Source organism: Pseudophryne corroboree, chromosome 11 (genome assembly GCF_028390025.1).
Source record: "Pseudophryne corroboree isolate aPseCor3 chromosome 11, aPseCor3.hap2, whole genome shotgun sequence".
Lineage (NCBI taxonomy): Eukaryota > Metazoa > Chordata > Amphibia > Anura > Myobatrachidae > Pseudophryne > Pseudophryne corroboree.
The window spans coordinates 79,722,271-79,743,153 of NC_086454.1; the positions used below are offsets into that span (position 1 = coordinate 79,722,271).

At 47.5% G+C, this 20,883-nt stretch overlaps 1 protein-coding gene and 1 pseudogene across 1 annotated transcript in view; both read left to right on the forward strand.

Annotated features, from left to right (window-relative positions):
* The window catches only part of ELP4 (elongator acetyltransferase complex subunit 4), a 563,638-nt gene extending 543,090 nt beyond the window's left edge, over positions 1 to 20,548 (forward strand). The window contains exon 10 of the mRNA XM_063944451.1: positions 20,268 to 20,548. Within this exon, the coding sequence (XP_063800521.1) occupies positions 20,268 to 20,399 (132 nt within the window). The 3' untranslated portion in view covers positions 20,400 to 20,548. The remainder of the gene's footprint in view (positions 1 to 20,267) is intronic.
* On the forward strand, positions 16,974 to 17,092 carry LOC134971439 (5S ribosomal RNA; annotated as a pseudogene).
* Positions 20,549 to 20,883: the final 335 nt, after the last annotated feature.

The window sequence follows — 20,883 nt, forward strand, 5'->3', positions numbered from 1 at the left end:
TTTTTATATTGTATGCTATAGAGAACCAGTTTTATGCTAGTTTCAATATCTACACTTTCTGAATGTTTCATATGATAGTTTTTGTTGTACGTGTAACACTTATGGGCCCTACACACTCTGCAATCCGCCGCCGAGCTGCCCGACGGCAGATACAGCCGACCCAACGGCGGGGGTAGTGACGGGGGGAGTGAAGTTTCTTGACTCCCCTCGTCACCCGGCTCCATAGCAGTGCAGGCAAACATGGACGAGATCGTCCATATTGGCCTGCATACACAAGCAACGGGGCACCAGCGATGAACGAGCGTAGGGCCGCGCATCATTCACCGCTGGTGCCTCCACACTGAAAAATATGAACGGTATCTCGTTCATATCTTTCAGTATTATCGCCCACTGTTCAGGGGCCATTAGCTACTGGCTGTTTCTAATTTTCATGGACGGTGAACATTTTTAAAGATGTATCCTTAAAATTTTAGTTTCTTGCTAATAATCAGACGCATTTAGCTTTCTTGCAGTTGTTGGCATCTTTCCTTAAGCTGTACGGTATGTAGTGGGGTCATATAGTGCTAATGTTCCTCGTGACTGTATTTGTAGATGGGGCATCTCTGCAGCAAAGTATCCTAGATGTTATACTGTAGTTATTGGCAACATGCTAATACCTTTTACTAAAAATTAAAATGATAAATACAAGTCATTTGTGGGCCTGATTTGGGGTGGAAGCAGCTGCATTTAACAACTGAGTTTTCGCTCACAGAGGATCTGAGAAAAAGTTATAATGACGCTGCCAGGGGGATTAGTACAGAGACCCCCATTGACAGCGTTTCTGACTTGTGTAGAAAGGCCCACCATCGGTTGCACATCGGTCTCACCATGGGAACTCTAAGCAACCTTATGATTGCACAGAACGTCCACCGTAAATAAGCTGCTGGACCTTTTATAGCTACATACGAATTAGCAGTTGCAGGCTCAGACACGCCCTTAAAAAGGTCACGTCATGTCTGCGCAGTGCCGTAACTAGACATTTTAGTGCTGTGTGCAAGAAACAGCATCGGCGCCCCACCAACACACACACACACACACACACACACACACACACACACACACACACATACAAAACAGGGCCAGTGCACACCATAAATATAGGGGTGTGGCTTGATGGGGAAGGGGTGTGGCCATACAATAATACCAATTCATATTACACTGTACAGAAGTCTCCATTATTCAAATGACGCCACACAGTAGCCTCACTTACACACATATTACACCAGGTATAGCCCTTTTCTCTGACGTCCTAGTGGATGCTGGGAACTCCGTAAGGACCATGAGGAATAGAGGGGCTCCACAGGAGACTGGGCACTCTTAGAAAGAATTAGGACTACTGGTATGCACTGGCTCCTCCCTCTATGCCCCTCCTCCAGACCTCAGTTAGAATCTGTGCCCGGCTCGAGCTGGTTGCACACTAGGGGCTCTCCTGAGCTCTTAGTAAAGAAAGTATTTGTTAGGTTTTTTATTTTCAGTGAGATCTGCTGGCAACAGACTCACTGCTACGAGGGACTTAGGGGAGAGAAGCGAACCTACCTGCTTGCAGCTAGCTTGGGCTTCTAGGCTACTGGACACCATTAGCTCCAGAGGGATCGAACACAGGCCCAGCCTCGGTCGTCCGGAGCCGCGCCGCCGTCCCCCTTGCAGAGCCAGAAGACGGAAGATTCCGAGGAGAAAATCGGCGGCTGAAGACTCCGGTCTTCATTAAGGTAGCGCACAGCACTGCAGCTGTGCGCCATTGCTCCCCATGCACACCACATACTCCGGTCACTGATGGGTGCAGGGCGCTGGGGAGGGGGGGGGGGGGGGGGCCTGGGCTGCAATTAGATTACCTTAAAAATGGCAAAAAACACATAATATAGTCTAATAAACTATATATGTGTAAAAATCCCCTGCCATAATATTAATAAAAGAGCGGGAGAAGTCCGCCGTGAAAGGGGCGGGGCTATCTCCCTCAGCACACTGGCGCCATTTTCTCTTCACAGTTCCGCTGGAAGACAGCTCCCCAGGCTCTCCCCTGCAGTTTCCAGGCTCAATAGGGTAAAAAAAGAGAGGGGGGGCACTAAATTTAGGCGCAATACTGTGTATTATAGCTGCTATAGGGAAAATCACTTTGTGTAGTGTAAATCCCTGTGTTATATAGCGCTGTGGTGTGTGCTGGCATACTCTCTCTCTGTCTCCCCAAAGGACTTGGTGGGGTCCTGTCCTCAGTCAGAGCATTCCCTGTGTGTGTGCGGTGTGTCGGTACGGCTGTGTCGACATGTTTGATGAGGAGGCTTATGTGGAGGCGGAGCAGGTGCCGATAAATGTGATGTCACCCCCTGCGGGGTCGACACCAGAGTGGATGGATATGTGGAAGGTATTAACCGACAGTGTCAACTCCTTACATAAAAGGTTTGATGACAGAACAGCTGTGGGACAGCCGGCTTCTCAGCCAGTGCCTACCCAGGCATCTCAAAGGCCATCAGGGGCTCAAAAACACCCGCTACCTCAGATGGCAGACACAGATGTCGACACGGAGTCTGACTCCAGTGTCGACGACGACGAGACTAATGTACATTCCACTAAGGCTATCCGTTGCATGATTACGGCAATGAAAAATGTGTTGCACATTTCTGACATTAACCCAGGTACCACTAAAAAGGGTATTATGTTTGGGGAGAAAAAGCATCCAGTGGTTTTTCCCCCTTCAGATGAGTTAAATGAAGTGTGTGAAGAAGCGTGGGCATCCCCTGATAAAAAATTGGTGATTTCTAAAAAGTTACTAATGGCGTACCCCTTCCCGCCAGAGGACAGGGTACGTTGGGAGACATCCCCGAGGGTGGATAAAGCGCTCACACGCTTGTCAAAAAAGGTGGCACTACCGTCTCAGGATACGGCCGCCTTAAAGGAGTCTGCGGATAGAAAGCAGGAGGCTATCCTGAAGTCTGTATATACACACTCAGGTACTATACTGAGACCTGCTATTGCTTCAGCATGGATGTGCAGTGCGGCAGCAGCGTGGTCTGATTCCCTGTCTGATAATATTGATTCCCTTGACAGGGACACTATATTGCTAACCATAGAGCATATTAAAGACGTAGTCTTATACATAAGAGATGCACAGAGGGATATTTGCCGGCTGGCATCTAGAATAAATGCAATGTCCATTTCTGCCAGGAGAGTATTATGGACTCAGCAGTGGACAGGTGATGCGGATTCTAAAAGGCACATGGAGGTTTTGCCTTACAAGGGTGAGGAATTGTTTGGGGATGGTCTCTCGGACCTCGTTTCCACAGCGACAGCTGGGAAGTCGACATTTTTACCCCAGGTTCCCTCACAGCCAAAGAAAGCACCGTATTATCAGGTACAGTCCTTTCGGCCCCAGAAAGGCAAGCGGGTTAAAGGCGCGTCCTTTCTGCCCAGAGGCAGGGGTAGAGGGAAAAAGCTGCACCATACAGCCAGTTCCCAAGAACAGAAATCCTCCCCTGCTTCCACTAAATCCACCACATGACGCTGGGGCTCCACTGGTGGAGCCAGGTGCGGTGGGGGCCCGTCTCCGGAACTTCAGCGACCGGTGGGTTCGCTCACAGGTGGATCCCTGGGTTCTACAAGTGGTATCTCAGGGATACAAGCTGGAATTCGAGACGTCTCCCCCTCGCCGTTACCTCAAATCAGCCTTGCCAGCTACTCCCCCCGGACAGGGAGGTAGTGCTGGCGGCAATTCACAAGCTGTTCCTCCAGCAGGTGATAATAAAAGTTCCCCTCCTTCAACAGGGATGGGGTTACTATTCCACGATGTTTGTGGTACCGAAACCAGACGGTTCGGTGAGACCCATTCTAAATTTAAAATCCTTGAACACTTATATAAGAAGGTACAAGTTCAAAATGGAATCGCTCAGGGCGGTTATTGCAAGCCTGGAAGAAGGGGATTACATGGTATCACTGGACATCAAGGATGCGTATCTGCATGTCCCCATTTACCCACCTCACAAGGTGTACCTCCGGTTTGTGGTACAAGACTGCCATTACCAATTCCAGACGTTGCCGTTTGGTCTGTCCACGGCACCGAGGGTATTTACCAAGGTAATGGCCGAAACGATGATGCTCCTTTGAAAGAAGGGAGTTCTAATTATCCCATACTTGGACGATCTCCTTATAAAGGCGAGGTCCAGGGAGCAGTTGTTGGTCGGAGTAGCACTATCTCAGGAAGTGCTACAACAGCACGGCTGGATTCTGAATATTCCAAAGTCGCAGCTGGTTCCTACGATGCGTCTGCTGTTCCTGGGTATGATTCTGGACACAGAACAGAAGAAGGTGTTTCTCCCGGAGGAGAAGGCCAAGGAGTTGTCATCTCTGGTCAGAGACCTCCTGAAACCAAAACAGGTGTCGGTGCATCACTGCACGCGAGTCCTGGGAAAGATGGTACCTTCTTACGAGGCAATTCCATTCGGCAGGTTCCATGCAAGGATCTTTCAGTGGGATCTGTTAGACAAGTGGTCCGGATCGCATCTTCAGATGCATCGGCTGATCACCCTGTCCCCGAGGGCCAGGGTGTCTCTGCTGTGGTGGCTGCAGAGTGCTCATCTTCTAGAGGGCCGCAGATTCGGCATACAGGACTGGGTCCTGGTGACCACGGATGCAAGCCTCCAAGGTTGGGGGGCAGTCACGCAGGGAAGAAACTTCCAAGGACAATGGTCGAGTCAGGAGGCTTCCCTACACATAAATATTCTGGAACTAAGGGCCATTTACAATGCCCTAAGTCAGGCAAGACCCCTGCTTCAAAACCAGCCGGTGCTGATTCAGTCAGACAACATCACGGCGGTCGCCCATGTAAACCGACAGGGCGGCACAAGAAGCAGGATGGCGATGGCAGAAGCCACAAGGATTCTCCGATGGGCGGAAAATCACGTGATAGCACTGTCAGCAGTGTTCATTCCGGGAGTGGACAACTGGGAAGCAGACTTCCTCAGCAGGCACGACCTCCACCCGGGAGAGTGGGGACTTCATCCAGAAGTCTTCCAACTGATTGTAAACCGTTGGGAACGGCCACAGGTGGACATGAAAACAAAAAACTAAAAAGATATTGCGCCAGGTCAAGGGACCCTCAGGCGATAGCTGTGGACGCTCTAGTGACACCGTGGGTGTACCAGTCGGTTTATGTGTTCCCTCCTCTTCCTCTCATACCAAAGGTGCTGAGGATAATAAGAAAAAGAGGAGTAAGAACTATACTCATCGTTCCGGATTGGCCAAGAAGGACTTGGTACCCGGAACTACAAGAAATGATATCAGAGGACCCTTGGCCTCTGCCTCTCAGATTGGACCTGCTACAGCAGGGGCCCTGTCTGTTCCAAGACTTACCGCGGCTGCGTTTGACGGCATGGCGGTTGAACGCCGGATCCTGATGGAAAAGGGCATTCCGGTTGAAGTCATTCCTACGCTGATAAAGGCTAGGAAAGAGGTGACAGCAAAGCATTATCACCGCATATGGCGAAAATATGTTGCTTGGTGTGAGGCTATGAAGGCCCCCACAGAAGAATTTCAGCTGGGTCGATTTCTGCACTTCCTACAGTCAGGAGTGACTATGGGCCTAAAATTGGGATCAATTAAAGTCCAGATTTCAGCCCTGTCTATTTTCTTTCAAAAAGAACTGGCTTCACTGCCTGAAGTTCAGACGTTTGTTAAGGGAGTGCTGCATATTCAGCCCCCTTTTGTGCCCCCAGTGGCACCTTGGGATCTCAACGTTGTGTTGGATTTCCTAAAATCACATTGGTTTGAGCCACTTCAGACCGTGGAATTAAAATATCTCACGTGGAAAGTGGTCATGCTTTTGGCCTTGGCTTCGGCTAGGCGGGTGTCAGAATTGGCGGCTTTGTCCTGTAAAAGCCCCTATCTGATCTAACATATGGACAGAGCAGAATTGAGGACGCGTCCCCAATTCCTCCCTAAGGTGGTATCAGCGTTTCATTTGAACCAACCTATTGTGGTGCCTGCGGCTACTCGGGACTTGGAGGCTTCCAAGTTGCTGGACGTAGTCCGGGCCCTGAAAATCTATGTTTCCAGGACGGCTAGAGTCAGAAAGACTGACTCGCTGTTTATCCTGCATGCACCCAACAAGTTGGGTGCTCCTGCTTCTAAACAGACTATTGCTCGCTGGATCTGCTCCACTATTCAACTTGCACATTCTGCGGCTGTACTGCCGCATCCTAAATCAGTAAAAGCCCATTCCACAAGGAAGGTGGGCTCATCTTGGGCGGCTGCCCGAGGGGTCTCGGCTTTACAACTTTGCCGAGCAGCTACTTGGTCAGGGGCAAACACGTTTGCTAAATTCTACAAATTTGATTCCCTGGCTGAGGAGGACCTGGAGTTCTCTCATTCGGTGCTGCAGAGTCATCCGCACTCTCCCGCCCGTTTGGGAGCTTTGGTATAATCCCCATGGTCCTTACGGAGTCCCCAGCATCCACTAGGACGTCAGAGAAAATAAGATTTTACTCACCGGTAAATCTATTTCTCGTAGTCCGTAGTGGATGCTGCGCGCCCATCCCAAGTGCGGATTGTCTGCAATACTTGTATATAGTTTTTGCCTAACTAAAGGGTTATTGTTATGAGCCATCTGTTCGTGAGGCTCAGTTGTTATTCATACTGTTAACTGGGTATAGTATCACGAGTTGTATGGTGTGATTGGTGTGGCTAGTATGAGTCTTACCCGGGATTCCAAATCCTTTCCTTATTGTGTCAGCTCTTCCGGGCACAGTTTCCCTAACTGAGGTCTGGAGGAGGGGCATAGAGGGAGGAGCCAGTGCACACCAGTAGTCCTCCTGCGGAGCCCGTCTATTCCCCATGGTCCTTACGGAGTGCCCAGCATCCACTACGGACTACGAGAAATAGAATTACCGGTGAGTAAATTCTTATTTTTAAGGCATTACGCCAGGTAGAACCCCTGTCACACATTACACCAGGTAGAGCCCCTGTCACACATTATAGCAGGTAGAGCTCCATTTTACACATTACTCCAGGTAGAGCCCCTGTCGCACATAATGCCAGATAGAGTCCCCTTTTACACAGTACGGCAGGTAGAGTCCCCTTTTACACAGTACGGCAGGTAGAGTCCCCATTTACACAGTATGGCAGGTAGAGTCCCCTTTTAGACATTACGGCAGGCAGAGCTCCCCTTTTTTACACATTATGGTAGCAGTGTCCCCCTTTTTACACATTAGGCAGCAGAGTCCACCTTATTACACATTACAGCAGGCAGAGTCCCCCTTTTTACACATTACGGCAGCAGAGTCCCCCATTTTTATACATTACAGCAGCAGAGACCCCCTTTTTACACACTAAGCAGCAGAACCCTCTTTTTATACATTACGGCAGGCAGAGTCTCCCTTTTCTGCTGCGGGGTACACTGGGCTCCACAAGGAATGGACAATGGGGTGTAGAGTAGGATCTTGATCCGAGGCACCAACAGGCTCAAAGCTTTGACTGTTCCCAGAATGCATAGCGCCGCCTCCTATATCACCCCGCCTCCCTGCACAGGAGCTCAGTTGTGTAGTTGGTGCTGCAGTAGCAGGCACTTAACAGAGGGGCTGCTCCAGGCAGCCCTAAGAAGAGCTTTTTTCTGAGGAAAAAAGTGAAGACTTCAAGGGCAGCAGCAGTGTTACATGTCAGTGGACATTCACGGCTACAGCTCCGGCTCTCCCCAACGGCGCTGTACACTCCCGAGCCCTGGTTGCCGGGTAACTACAGCAGGAGGCTCCGGTTTTCTTCTTCTCAGGCAGACACGACGGGAGCTCTTCGGGATCGCGTGGCCGCGCTTCGGGAGGTGGTAAGTGGGTCCCGCTTGCGGGACCCGGTCTTTACCGCGATCCGGCGTGGTCAGTGGGAGGCGTGCCGCGCGCACTGGCGGTGGACACTGTGGCAGTACAGGCGATCCCACTAGATCACCAGGGCATGGGACAGGTCAGGTTTTCTCTATGAACCGTTTTATTAGAGCAGTACCCGCTGGTTTTGCCAGCAGGGGATAGAGCTGGGACCTGAAGCCCCTCCCCCAGCCCCAGGGCGCCATTTTCTGCAAATGATCCCGCCCTGAAGCTGCATATCTGTCTCTCCCTCACTCCCTGGCAGTGTCTGCGGCGCCATTATCCCTCAGCTCACTGTTCCTGGGAATGTTTGGGCAAATCCTCCTATGTAAAGCCGCCTGGTTGTCATTGCTGTGACTTTACAAGACACTTAAGTATTCTACCTGACTTTTTTTAGTCAGTGTTAGTTAAGAAAGAGTACACTTAGGGTTTCCTAGTACAATTACCCTGTGATATACATCCAGTTCTTACTGTGTACTGTTATATCTATTGTTATATAGCTGTGTAAGCTAGTCCAGTGCAATATTATTGTTAGTAATAACCTCTGCATTGTACAGACTGTGACTATTTGTGTGTGCATTTGATAGCTGAGTGGTGTCCATTTCGTGTCTTTAACTCAACCTGATATCCCTATATTCTATAACCTGAGGGGGCTTGGTGCGTCAGGTTTTATCTAATATAGGATTTTTCTCTGTGATTTTATTCACCATATCTCTCCTTTATCTCTGCTGGTGCTGACTACACTGTGCAGGGGTTTGGGCTAGAGGTATTGGGGGTAATTCCAAGTTGATCGCAGCAGGATTTTTGATAGCAACTGGGCAAAACCATGTGCACTGCAGGGGAGGCAGATATAATATGTGCAGAGAGAGTTAGATTTGGGTGTGGTGTGTTCAATCTGCAATCTAATTTGCAGTGTAAAAATAAAGCAGCCAGTATTTACCCTGCACAGAAATAAAATAACCCACCCAAATCTAACTCTTTCTGCACATGTTATATCTGCCTCCTCTGCAGTGCACATGGTTTTGCTTAGTTGCTATCAAAAATCCTGCTGCGATCAACTTGGAATTACCCCCATTGTGCTGCTGACAAATTGTACTGTGTTACCTGATACTGCAAGTTATATCATGTCTGCTTCTGAGGGTAACGGTTCTGGGGCTGAACACACTGCCGGTGTTGCTGAAGCCGCAGATACCTATGAGGAGAATATAGCAGCTGTGGGCTCTGGTTCTGGAGGCTCCTTGCCCCCCAGTGGGACGGTGGCAACGGGGGAAAATAATGACCCGCCGTGAGCCGCTTTTTCTACGCTTCTGCATACGCTAGTTCATAAACTAACACCCCCTATGGGACCCCCAATGCCGGTGCAACCGTTTGTGGTCCCTGCAGCTAACCCGCCGTGGGCGGACGATTTATCTGCTCAAGTAAAGAAGTTGAACCATTCCCTGACTACTAAAAAGTCTGACCGTCGCTCGCCTACGTCCAAGGGGTCCTCTAAGCGAGCGCTTGTCTCCTCACAATGCACTGCTGTCACTGACACCTCGTCGGATGAAGTTTTACCTCACTCTGACCACCTAATTGATATACGTCAGGAACCCTGGGAAAACCCGGGTACGAAGTTTGTGCCTCAAAAAAAGATGCTGGCTCGCTATCCCCTCGCGCCGAAGCTGTCTAAGAATTGGGAAACGCCTCCTCCAGTGGACTCACATGTGGCTAGGATGGTGGTTTCCTCAGCTCTACCGGTCACCACCGTCACGTCTCTAAAAGAGCCTACGGATAAACGTGTGGAGGGTTGTCTGAAAGCGATTTACACCCTCACGGGTGCTGCACAAAGTCCCACTATTGCAGCTACTTGGGCTGCAGAGGCCATTGAAGCATGGGCCTTGGAGTTAGATGCTGAAATCTCCTCTGACCATGCTAGACAATGCTTGTCTTATATTGTCACAGTTTCTCGTTATATTAAAGAGGCGGCTTCTGATGCTACTATGTCAGTCCTGGCTCGCCGGATATTGTGGCTGAGATCCTGGTCTGTGGATCTGGACTCTAGAAAAACCCTGGAGGTACTCCCTTTTAAGGGAGATATTCTGTTTGGGGAGGATTTAAATAAGATTGTGCCTTACTTGGCTACTGCCAAAACTGCCTGTCTGCCAAGTACTGCTCCTTTTGTGTTGAAGGCTAAAGGTACTTCCTTTCGGCCCTTTCGTCCTTCAGGTAAAGCAAAAGGTCAGGCGTACAACAAGCAGGCCCACACTTCCAAACCTGGTAAGCCTAAGCCCAAAAGAGCCTGGGCGGCCCGTCAGCCAGCTTCCAAGAGAGATAAGCCTGCCGCATGATGGGGCGGGCCTCCCTCTGGGGGATCCCAGGGTGGGGGGCCGGCTTCTAGGGTATACCCAGGAATGGTTGAAGACCACTTCAGATGCCTGGGTACGGGAAACCGTCACTCGAGGTTACGCCATAGCCTTCAAAAACCGACCCACTCATCGATTTTGCTAGACAGATGTCACGTTGGACAAGACAAAGGCAAACACTCTACATTCTGTGGTACAGACCCTCCTGGATACAGGAGTCGAAGTACAGGTGACTCTTGTGCAGAGGGGCCGGGGGTACTATTCTCCGCTGTTTCTAGTCCCGAAACCGAATGGGTCCTCCCGGCCCATTCTCAACCTCAAGGCGTTGAACAGGTTTGCGAAGGTTTCCAAGTTCCGAATGGAAACCCTTCACTCTATAGTTCTGGCCTTGGAACCTGGGGACTTCATGGTCTCCCTGGATATACAGGATGCTTACCTGCATATTCCTATAGCAGTGTCTCATCAGCAATACCTAAGATTTGCGATTGCCAACTGCCATTACCAGTTTCGGGCGTTACCTTTTGGTTTTACAACGGCTCCGCAAGTCTTTACAAAAGTCATGGCGGTGATGACGGTGGTACTCCGTCGTCAAGGGGTCAGGATACTGCCGTATTTGGACAACTTGTTAATCCTGGCACATTCCCCAGAACTTCTCCTGCGTCATCTAGATGTGACAGTCCGGTTTCTGCAAGCCCACGGATGGCTCATCAACTGGAAGAAGTCATCCCTGATCCCTGCTCAGAGCATGGTGCATCTGGGAGCACTATTGGACACTCACAATCAGCGGTTGTTCCTGTCTCTGGAGAAAGTCCTGAAACTTCAGAACAGGATTCGTTGCTTCCTATCTTGTCCGCAAGTGTCGATACATTCGGCGATGCAGGTGCTGGGCCTCATGGTGTCAGCATTCCACATGGTGGAGTACGCTCAATTTCACTCTCGCCCTCTCCAGAGGCTGATCTTAGCCAAATGGGACGGCCTGCCTCACCGGATCAGGTCTCAAATGATCTCATTGACTCCGGAGGTCCGTCTGTCGCTGCTCTGGTGGCTCCGGGACCAACAACTGTGCAAGGGCCGTCCGTTCTGGATATCCGACTGGGTCCTGTTGACGACAGATGCCAGTCTAAGAGGTTGGGACGTGGTGCTGGAGCAACACTCCCTTCAGGGGCGATGGATCAATCTCGATCAATATTCTGGAGTTGCGGGCGGTCTTCAGTGCCTTGAACCTAGCCCAGCATTTAATTCAGAACCGTCCTGTTCAAGTTCAGTCGGACAACGCCACCACAGTGGCTTACATAAATCATCAAGGCGGCACTCGAAGCCGCCTAGTAATGAAGGAAGTCTCACGGATTCTACTGTGGGCAGAACGCCATCTACTGGCCATATCTGCAATATTCATTCCTGGAGTCCTGAATTGGGAAGCGGACTTTCTCAGTCGTCAGGACGTGCATGCCGGCGAGTGGGGCCTCCATCCAGAAGTGTTTCAACTCCTAGTGGAAAGGGTGGGGCCTTCCAGACGTAGATCTGATGGCGTCTCGACACAATCACAAGGTTCTGGTCTTCGGACCAAGGACAAGGGATCCTCGAGCAGCATTCGTGGATGCGCTGGCGGTACCGTGGAGGTTTCGGCTGCCGTACATGTTCCCTCCGGTGTCACTCCTGCCCAGGGTAATTCGGAAGTTCAAGCAAGAAAAAGGAATTCTGCTTCTCATAGCTCCAGCGTGGCCCAGACGGCACTGGTTTTCAGACCTGTAAGGCCTATCGTCAGAGCGTCCAATTCTACTTCCACAACGCTCAGACCTCCTCGTTCAGGGCCCCTGTGTCTACCAGGACCTAGCCTGGCTGTCTTTGACGGAGTGACTCTTGAAGCTTCCGTCTTAAGGGCTAAAGGGTTTTCTGAGGCGGTCATTCAAATTATGTTGCGGTCCCGGAAACCGGCTTCGGCTCGGATTTACTATAGGGTCTGGCATTCTTACTTTGTTTGGTGCGCATCTAACGATTATGACGCTTCCAAGTTTAGTATAGCCAAGTTATTGGCTTTTCTTCAGCAGGGCCTGGACTTAGGCCTGCGTCTGGCCTCCCTCAAGGTTCTAATATCTGCCTTGTCGGTGTGGTTACAGAGAAAAATTACGATCTAACCTGATGTGCATACCTTTACTCAGGGCGTGTTGCGTATCCAACCTCCCTATGTCCCGCCTGTGGCTCCTTGGGACTTGTCGGTGGTTTTGGAGGCGTTACAAGAGTCTCCGTTTGAACCTCTTGGTTCAGATGACCTTAAGTGGCTTTCCCTTAAGGTGGTGTTTCTGCTGGCTATTGCTTCAGCTAGAAGAGTGTCGGATTTGGGTGCCTTGTCCTGTAGTTCCCCATATCTGATATTTCACCGTGACCGGGCGGTTCTTAGGACTCGTCCCGGCTATCTACCTAAGGTGGTTTCATCGTTCCACCTTAATCAGGAGATTGTAGTTCCGGCACTTGTTTCTCCTGATCTGTCTCCCAAAGAGCGGTCTTTGGATGTGGTACGGGCTCTCCGTATCTATGTGAAGAGAACTGCTCCTATTAGGAAATCTGATTTTCTTTTTGTTGTGTTTGGGTTTCACAAACGGGGCTGGCCTGCTCACAAGCAAACTCTGGCCAGATGGATTAGAATGGTGATTGCACATGCTTATGTGAAGGCTGGTCTCTCTGCTCCTGATCACATTAAGGCCCATTCTACTCGATCTGTTGTACCTTCTTGGGCGGCCCAACGTGGTGCGACCCTTGAACAATTGTGCAAGGCAGCTACGTGGTCCTCTGTGAACACGTTCATAAGGTTCTATGCCTTCGATACCGCCGCTTCCCAGGATGCTTCCTTTGGACGCCGGGTTCTTGTGCCCGCTACAGTGCGTCCCCTCCCATAAGGAACTGCTTTAGGACATCCCCATTGTCCTTTCCTTGTGGAGCCCAGTGTACCCCGCAGCAGAAAACGAGTTTTATGGTAAGAACTTACCTTTGTTAAAACTCTTTCTGCGAGGTACACTGGGCTCCACAAGGCGCCCACCCTGACGCACTTAGCTTCTTTTGGTTGGTATGGCATTAGCCGCTGACACGTCTCCTGTCGTGAGAATGCGGTGTTGTGGCTACTAACCGTTGTCGTCTCTTTTCCTGCTACTGCATTGAACTGGTTAACTAAAAAGTGAGATCCTGTGCAGGGAGGCGGGGTGATATAGGAGGCGGCGCTATGCATTCTGGGAACAGTCAAAGTTTTGAGCCTGTTGGTGCCTCGGATCAAGATCCTACTCTACACTCCATTGTCCATTCCTTGTGGAGCCCAGTGTACCTCGCAGAAAGAGTTTTAACAAAGGTAAGTTCTTACCATAAAACTCGTTTTTTACACATTTAGTCAGCAGAGTCCCCCTTTTTACACATTTAGTCAGCAGAGTCCCCCTTTTTACACATTTAGTCAGCAGAGTCCCCCTTTTTACACATTTAGTCAGCAGAGTCCCCCTTTTTACACATTTAGTTAGCAGAGTCCCCCTTTTTACACATTAGGCTGAAAAGTGGGCATGGCATATCGTAAAGGGGGCATGAGGATTACCCTCTTGGGGAATCCTGATTGCATCACTCCGGGGGCGTGTCCCGCATTCCCGGCTCTTCCCCTGTGACAGGAGCAGAGTGTTGCAGGAGACTGTCACACTGAAACACCTGACTCCCGTCACTGCAGAGGAGCTGGCATTTTGGTGTCACTTCCTCCGATGATGACACCTGGGTTTGGCCTGCCGCACCCTCCCACCCCAGTGATACCAGTGTCATGGATAATATGGTTGCTTATGGTTCTAGGCGTGGAGCAAAGATTGTAGTGCAAGGAATGTGGTGAAAACCCCTACCACTAGTGCACCTCATTGCCACAGACAATTAACTGTGATCAGTATATGCCTTACCCCTTTGTGTTCATCTGTTATAACCAGAGGTCGGTGCTGGCATGTATCAAGCTTAAGCTTGCCAGGACTCTCTATCTCTCCCTAAGATAGCATAGTCATGTTTCCCCCTGTATAAATGTATGATATTATGTATACTGTGGTTCATGTTTTCACATAATTAATATTTCTGAAACACCTATATTACTTACTGTATTTGAAAAATTGATCCACCCCCCAACCACCACTACAAACGTAAAAACAGGCTGTGCCACCTTTAGCAATTACAACTGCATTGATGTTTGGCCAACTCTTTATGCAGAATCACTTTAATCCAGACACATGTGAGGGGTTTTCAAGCAAGGTCCTGCCTTAGAGTCAGAACGTTGACTAGGCCACTCCAAAACCTTAATTTCTTCTTCAGGATCCGCTTCCTAACCTATTTGCTTTTAAGCTTCATCTCACAGACTGATGACCGGATATTTCTCCCTCAGAATTTTCTGGTAGCAAAACTCATGATTCCGTCAATTATGGTGTCACCCAGGACCAGAAGCAGCAAAGCTTCCCCTTATCATCACACCACCACCACCACCACTATGTTTGACTATTGGGATGGAAATTCACTGGGCCTAGTAACTTTTTGGGTAATTTTAGTGTTTATATAATATCTCAAATTGTACCAAGTGTAGGACAGTTTTTGGACTATTTCTCCAGTTGTAATATAATGACGGTTATCTATAATATTTTGTATGTGGACTCTCTTGGAAGAGAAGGCAGCCTAGTTGGTGTTTTGGAAAACAATGCTTTTTGAGACCTTTCAAGTTTTCCTTAATGCTTTCCAACTTTTAATATTGTTTTAACCCCCATGCTCCTTTCACAATGGTACTTGTTTTATAGTCCCTCCCTTTGGTCTTATGAAATGGTCTATTTCAAAGGCCCAAGCACCTACAATTGATTGAGGGTGGGGAGTGGGGGGGTCAGGTCTAGGTGAAAGGATGAGGAAGATGAGGGCATCAGAGAAGGGGGTAGGGCCAGCCAGAGAGAAGGAGGAGCTGAGCGGTGTGGTGAGGGAAATCTGGCAAACAAGTACTACAATAATAATTTGTCACACCTGTTACATGACCCTTATGTTTCCATGTTATACAATTACTGAACCCCGCAGATGTGTGCCCTGAATGGAACCCATGTTATGGGTAGTCCTGCCCACTTACACTAACTTTATTAACTTCTTGATTCCATTTCTTTGCAAGAGACATGGGGGCCTATTAATGAAGCAGTGAAAAGAGTGGAGAAAAGGACCAGTGGAGTGTCAACCAATCAGCTTTGAAGGAAGCCTTTATCCAGTACATCCTATAAAATGTAAGGGAGATGCTGATTGGTTGCCATGGGCAACTTCTCCACTGGTCTGTTTCTCCACTCTTTTCACTGCTTCATGAATAGACCCCATGGTTCCCATTTACAGTATATCACCCATATTCCTGGGATGTTATCTCTGTTTTACTTATCTCCCATTTCCTTGTTCTACTTCTAAAGTGTCCTAGTTTCCTAGCTGCTCTAAATTTTATTTAGGGCTCCTCTCTTCTCTGTGACACCACCATTACAATCGACCATTGAAAAGTGGAGATGTTATTATTGCGCTGGAGAAATCATTTACTGGGGTATTCGCAGTGTATAAATGTTATACATTCAGCATGATACATAAAGGCATATGCTGTCAGTTATGTGTTTTGTCTTTAACACCTCTATCTCAGCTGCTCAATGCTGAGCAGTCCCTTTATTACATCCCAGGCATTGCAGTAGGGTAATAGTTACTGAAATCATTTCTGTGTCACCTTTCTGGGGAGGGATTCACCCTTCCATCAGTTACTCTCCTCTCTCTCCCGGTTATTCTCCTGCTGCGGTCTCAGCTGTCATATCTGTACAAGGCATTTTAAGCCCGGGGCAAGCCACACATTTTCCTCCATTTTTCCATTTTTTCTTTCCTGCACAAAACACATTTTCTGCTGCACTGCACATGAGCTGAGCGAAAATATGAAAGGTAAAGTACAGTAAAACCTTCCACTGCCCTAATTATTTTTATTACTTACAAACACAAAGGCATCACAAATATTGCATCCATATTTTATATGTGAACTAGTGCGCCTGCCTTATATTCACCTTGTTCTACACCCCTCCTCCCTTCAGAACGAAATGTAAAAGATCGATCTTGTCTACTGGTAATATGGAAATGATGGTTTCACTAAAACAATATGCAGCTTCCACAGGCTAAGAGTAAATAAACATTGAATATCGTTTTAACAGACACAAAGGGTATGAGACCACCGTGTGGTATCCCGGCGGTTGAAATACTGACGCTGGTATAGCAAATTTAGAAAGGCTGACAGGGGTGAGTTAAGGGTGTTCTACCCTCTCCCCTTCCCCCAACCCTCTATGCCCGCAGCCTAACCCTAACCTCCCCCCTTGTGCCTAACCCTAACAACCCCCTGGAGTGCCTAAACCCCCTCCCCGCATCTTAACTCTAACCCCCACCCCCTTATCCACAGCCTAAACCTAACCCCTCGGGACGCAGCCTAACCCTAACCACACGGGACACAGCCTAATCATAGCATAAAGAGCTTGTAAAGTAATCTATTAACACAGATTAAAGCACTATGATTCCCAGACTTTGCGTTTGTAAAAATGTACTATTGATATATAATACTGTGAGCAAAATGTAATAGCCTGCAAGATTGCAGGCTGTTTGGGACTTCCTGCGAGTCTGCATGTATTTTTAAAGCAGCAATCATTTACAAGGCAAAACCAGGTCGAGCTTACCCTTGTACATGATTACCACTTCAAGATTACGGGCAGATTTGCAGGAATTCTACCTCTACTATCATACCACACTGTAAATGCCCGACTCCGTCCGATCTTGGAAGCTAAGTAGTGTTGAGCTTGGTCAGTACTTGGATGGGAGACCTCCTAGGAAGACCCAGTTTAGTGAGTTTGGAGTGATTGGCATACTCTGTGCCTAATGCTGACAGCAGATTCATTAATTTTTTTGTACCTTTTCTTTTACAAAATGTGTACGTTCTTCTTTCTCAGTCCTTTTTGGTGACAAGTTCTTTATTTTTATGTCAGTTGTCCGTGCAATTAAGGAGTGAATTTCTTTGCAGTTAAATTCCTGGTACATAAATGCTTACCTAATTTAAAGAGTATCACTTGAATTCTTGCGCACACCCGTAAATCCAGACAGCTTGAGTCTTGATTAGTCTCGACTATCTATACCACATATCTGGTCCTACTAATATGGAATTTTCCCATGCATCGTTTACAATTGAGAGACTATTTATGCGAATGTTTTAACTTTTAGGTATGTTTCTTATATGTTTGTCTAGGATACACTTAATAGCAGATTAATAAAATATTATATGTTTTAACTTTCCAATATTCTAGTCTTCTTCTGACTAATCACAAGAGTGCACCCAAAAAAGAGTCTTCTTTCTCTCCTTCGTTCTGTTCAGTATAATACTGACTCAGGGTGCATCACCCATATAAACATCAATTGGAATCTTTTCCTCATAATTGTTCTAATTTTTGTTTCTTTACGCTAATTAGCATTGTATTTATGATCAGTGCGCTATCCCCCATATTCTCAACGTGAGCTTACAATCTATATTCCCTATCACATGTACACACAGACACATTCACACTAGGGTTAATTTTTTTGGGGAGCCAATTAACCTACCATTATATTTTTGGCTTGTGGGGGGGGAAACCGGAGTACCCGAAGGAAACCCATGCAAGGACGGGAAGAATATACTGTACAAACTCTGCACAGATAGGGCCATGGTGGGAATCGAAGCCATGACCTCAGTGCTATGAGGCAGTAATGCTAACCATTATACCATCCATACTACCCCAAATGCCCTACAGCCCTGGTGAATCAGAGCCACAGCACTTTTCAAACACGGTAATTGTAGCCTTTAAGCGCGAACAGGCAGTTTTTGAACCCATGCTCCCATAGAGGTACCAGCCTTGCTGTGTTCAGCCTGGACCCAATTCCCGCTGGATTGTGTGTAGGGGTAAAGTGCTATTGAGAGGGGTGGTACTAAAGGGTTAGGTAGTAAAACTTTGTTGTGACGTAAACACGGTGCGCCTTATAAACATTTGTATGCTCAGACAGCCACTGAGGACCAATCCAAGATGTTTTGTGGCATACTTTATAAAGTTCCTGTCTTGTGTTCCTCGTGCCATACAACCGAACACTTCCAGGTGTTGCATAACCCTAACCCACCTCCCCGCAACCTAAACCTAACCTTAATAAAAGAAAGCCAAGAGAGCGCTAATTCACATTTGATGTGGATTTTTATTTATATTAAATGAATAAATAGCAATGTTTAAAACAATTATACTTAATGCCGGCCGGCAAAAAACAGTTTCACCACATAAAATGCAATATCTCTAAAACAGGATAACTCCTTTAAACAAGGAATTTGCATGAATCTATAATTGTAGCTACCTCTGTTCTAATAAGTGAATGCTTCACAATTTGTTCATGAACTGTGGGTATAATTAATTAAACATGGATCCAATATTACCCACAAAGTTTGTGCAAAGTCTCTCCAAGGCAATAAAGGCTGTATTAAGTAGCTTTTTAGACTCTTGCTACAATATATCAGTCCACGTATCAGAATACAAAGAAATGATGACGGTATTCTTGGATATACTCATGAAAGCAATGAGTCACTTATGAGTTGGCATTCAAATGAGCTATAGTAATTGTTAACAATTGTTTTGAATGGTAACTATTTGTTCTTAGGTAAATATATTGTTATGCCCATTTTTTTCAACTGATATTGAAGTCAGTGCATCCGTGGCATACACTGAACAATATAGAATGGTCGTTTGTATAACATGCAAATGTCTCTGAAATGATCACAGTGCGTGTGATAGTGCTCCCGGTTAACCCACCGATCACCTGTTAGAAGCGGAACTTGGTTTCCTCATTTGACCACGGCAAAGATAGTTCGTCCTCCCGGCCTTTGATTGTACTTGCTTGTACTTACAGCCTTATCCGGAGTCCGTGAATATGAGCTGGTTGAAAAGTTCACTTCTCAGGTGTCGGTTCACACCGATCGGCTGGTGTGGATTCCACGTTTCTCCGCCCACTCCTCAGTATCGGCGGCTTCCTCAGTGTCATTTAGCCTTTAAGCGCGAACAGGCAGTTTTTGAACCCATGCTCCCATAGAGGTACCAGCCTTGCTGTGTTCAGCCTGGACCCAATTCCCGCTGGATTGTGTGTAGGGGTAAAGTGCTATTGAGAGGGGTGGTACTAAAGGGTTAGGTAGTAAAACTTTGTTGTGACGTAAACACGGTGCGCCTTATAAACATTTGTATGCTCAGACAGCCACTGAGGACCAATCCAAGATGTTTTGTGGCATACTTTATAAAGTTCCTGTCTTGTGTTCCTCGTGCCATACAACCGAACACTTCCAGGTGTTGCATAACCCTAACCCACCTCCCCGCAACCTAAACCTAACCTTCTCTCCCCCATGGCCTAACCCACCTCTAGCCCCCTTCCCCCCCCCCTTCCCCCGAGACAGCTGAACCCTCCCCTAAACCTAATTCTCCCTACCCTTGGCTTATCTGTTTGCAGTCCCGGCAGACCTTTGTTCAGGATCCCGATGCCGGCATCGAGATCCATGTCGGAATCCCGGTGTCGGGATTTCAACGCCGTATCCTGACTGCCAGGATCCCTTTAATACAAACATTTACTCAGATATAAATATAATTTTTGCATACCCTGCCATATATATATATATATATATATATATATATATATCTTACCCTGTATATTTTTTTCACTTGATAAAATGTTGTAGAACTTAAAGGAGGATAAGAGGAGAGGATCACGCGCCATGGCGGCGGCTGCTCACCCTTTATAAGACATGCTTTTCCACTTCTGCTACTTTTTCGTCAGTGAGCCCGTTTATATGTTCGTTCCCTGCATGTGCAAATTTTATTTCAAACAAATGGTTTGGAAGAGATTTATAGATACTTATGTAGCATGTAAAACTAAATGACTACATGAATGACTAACAAGGTATACCGTGTGCTGCTTCAAATAAACATTTAATAATGGTTGTGTTCTGCTATTTTCATTCCCATTCTGTCCGCAGAGACTGCACTTGCCTCCAGACTTGTCAGACACAGTGAGTCGTTCAAGCAAACAGGATCTGGCAGGGTCGACCAAACTGCTGAGCTCAGGATGTGGCTCTGCAGCCCCAGGCAAGAAGCACCTGGACTTCTAGTGATGTCTTCTTAGCAGATACGCTCACAGACTCTGCGCCCAAATGGGGCATCATCATCATCATTATTATTATCCTTATTAATAAACATTTTATATAAAAAAATATTACTGCTGGAAATTGGACTGTTGATAAAGATAATATTCTCACAACTGCAGTGTTGCCTTTTAAATATCGGTCTGCAAGTGAAGTAAGTTGGGTTTACGTACATGGGGGCAGATGTATTAACCTGGAGAAGGCATAAGGAAGTGATAAACCAGTGATATGTGCAAGGTGATACAGGCACCAGCCAATCAGATCTGAACTGTTAATTTACGTATTAGAAATGATTGGCTGGTGCCTTCATCACCTTGCACATATCACTAGTTTATCACTTCCTTATGCCTTCTCCAGGTTAATACATCTGCCTCATGGTTTAAAAGCATTGGTCTATTAATGTTATGGGTTTTGGGAGATTTTGAAAAGGAATTCAATTCTGGCCAGCATG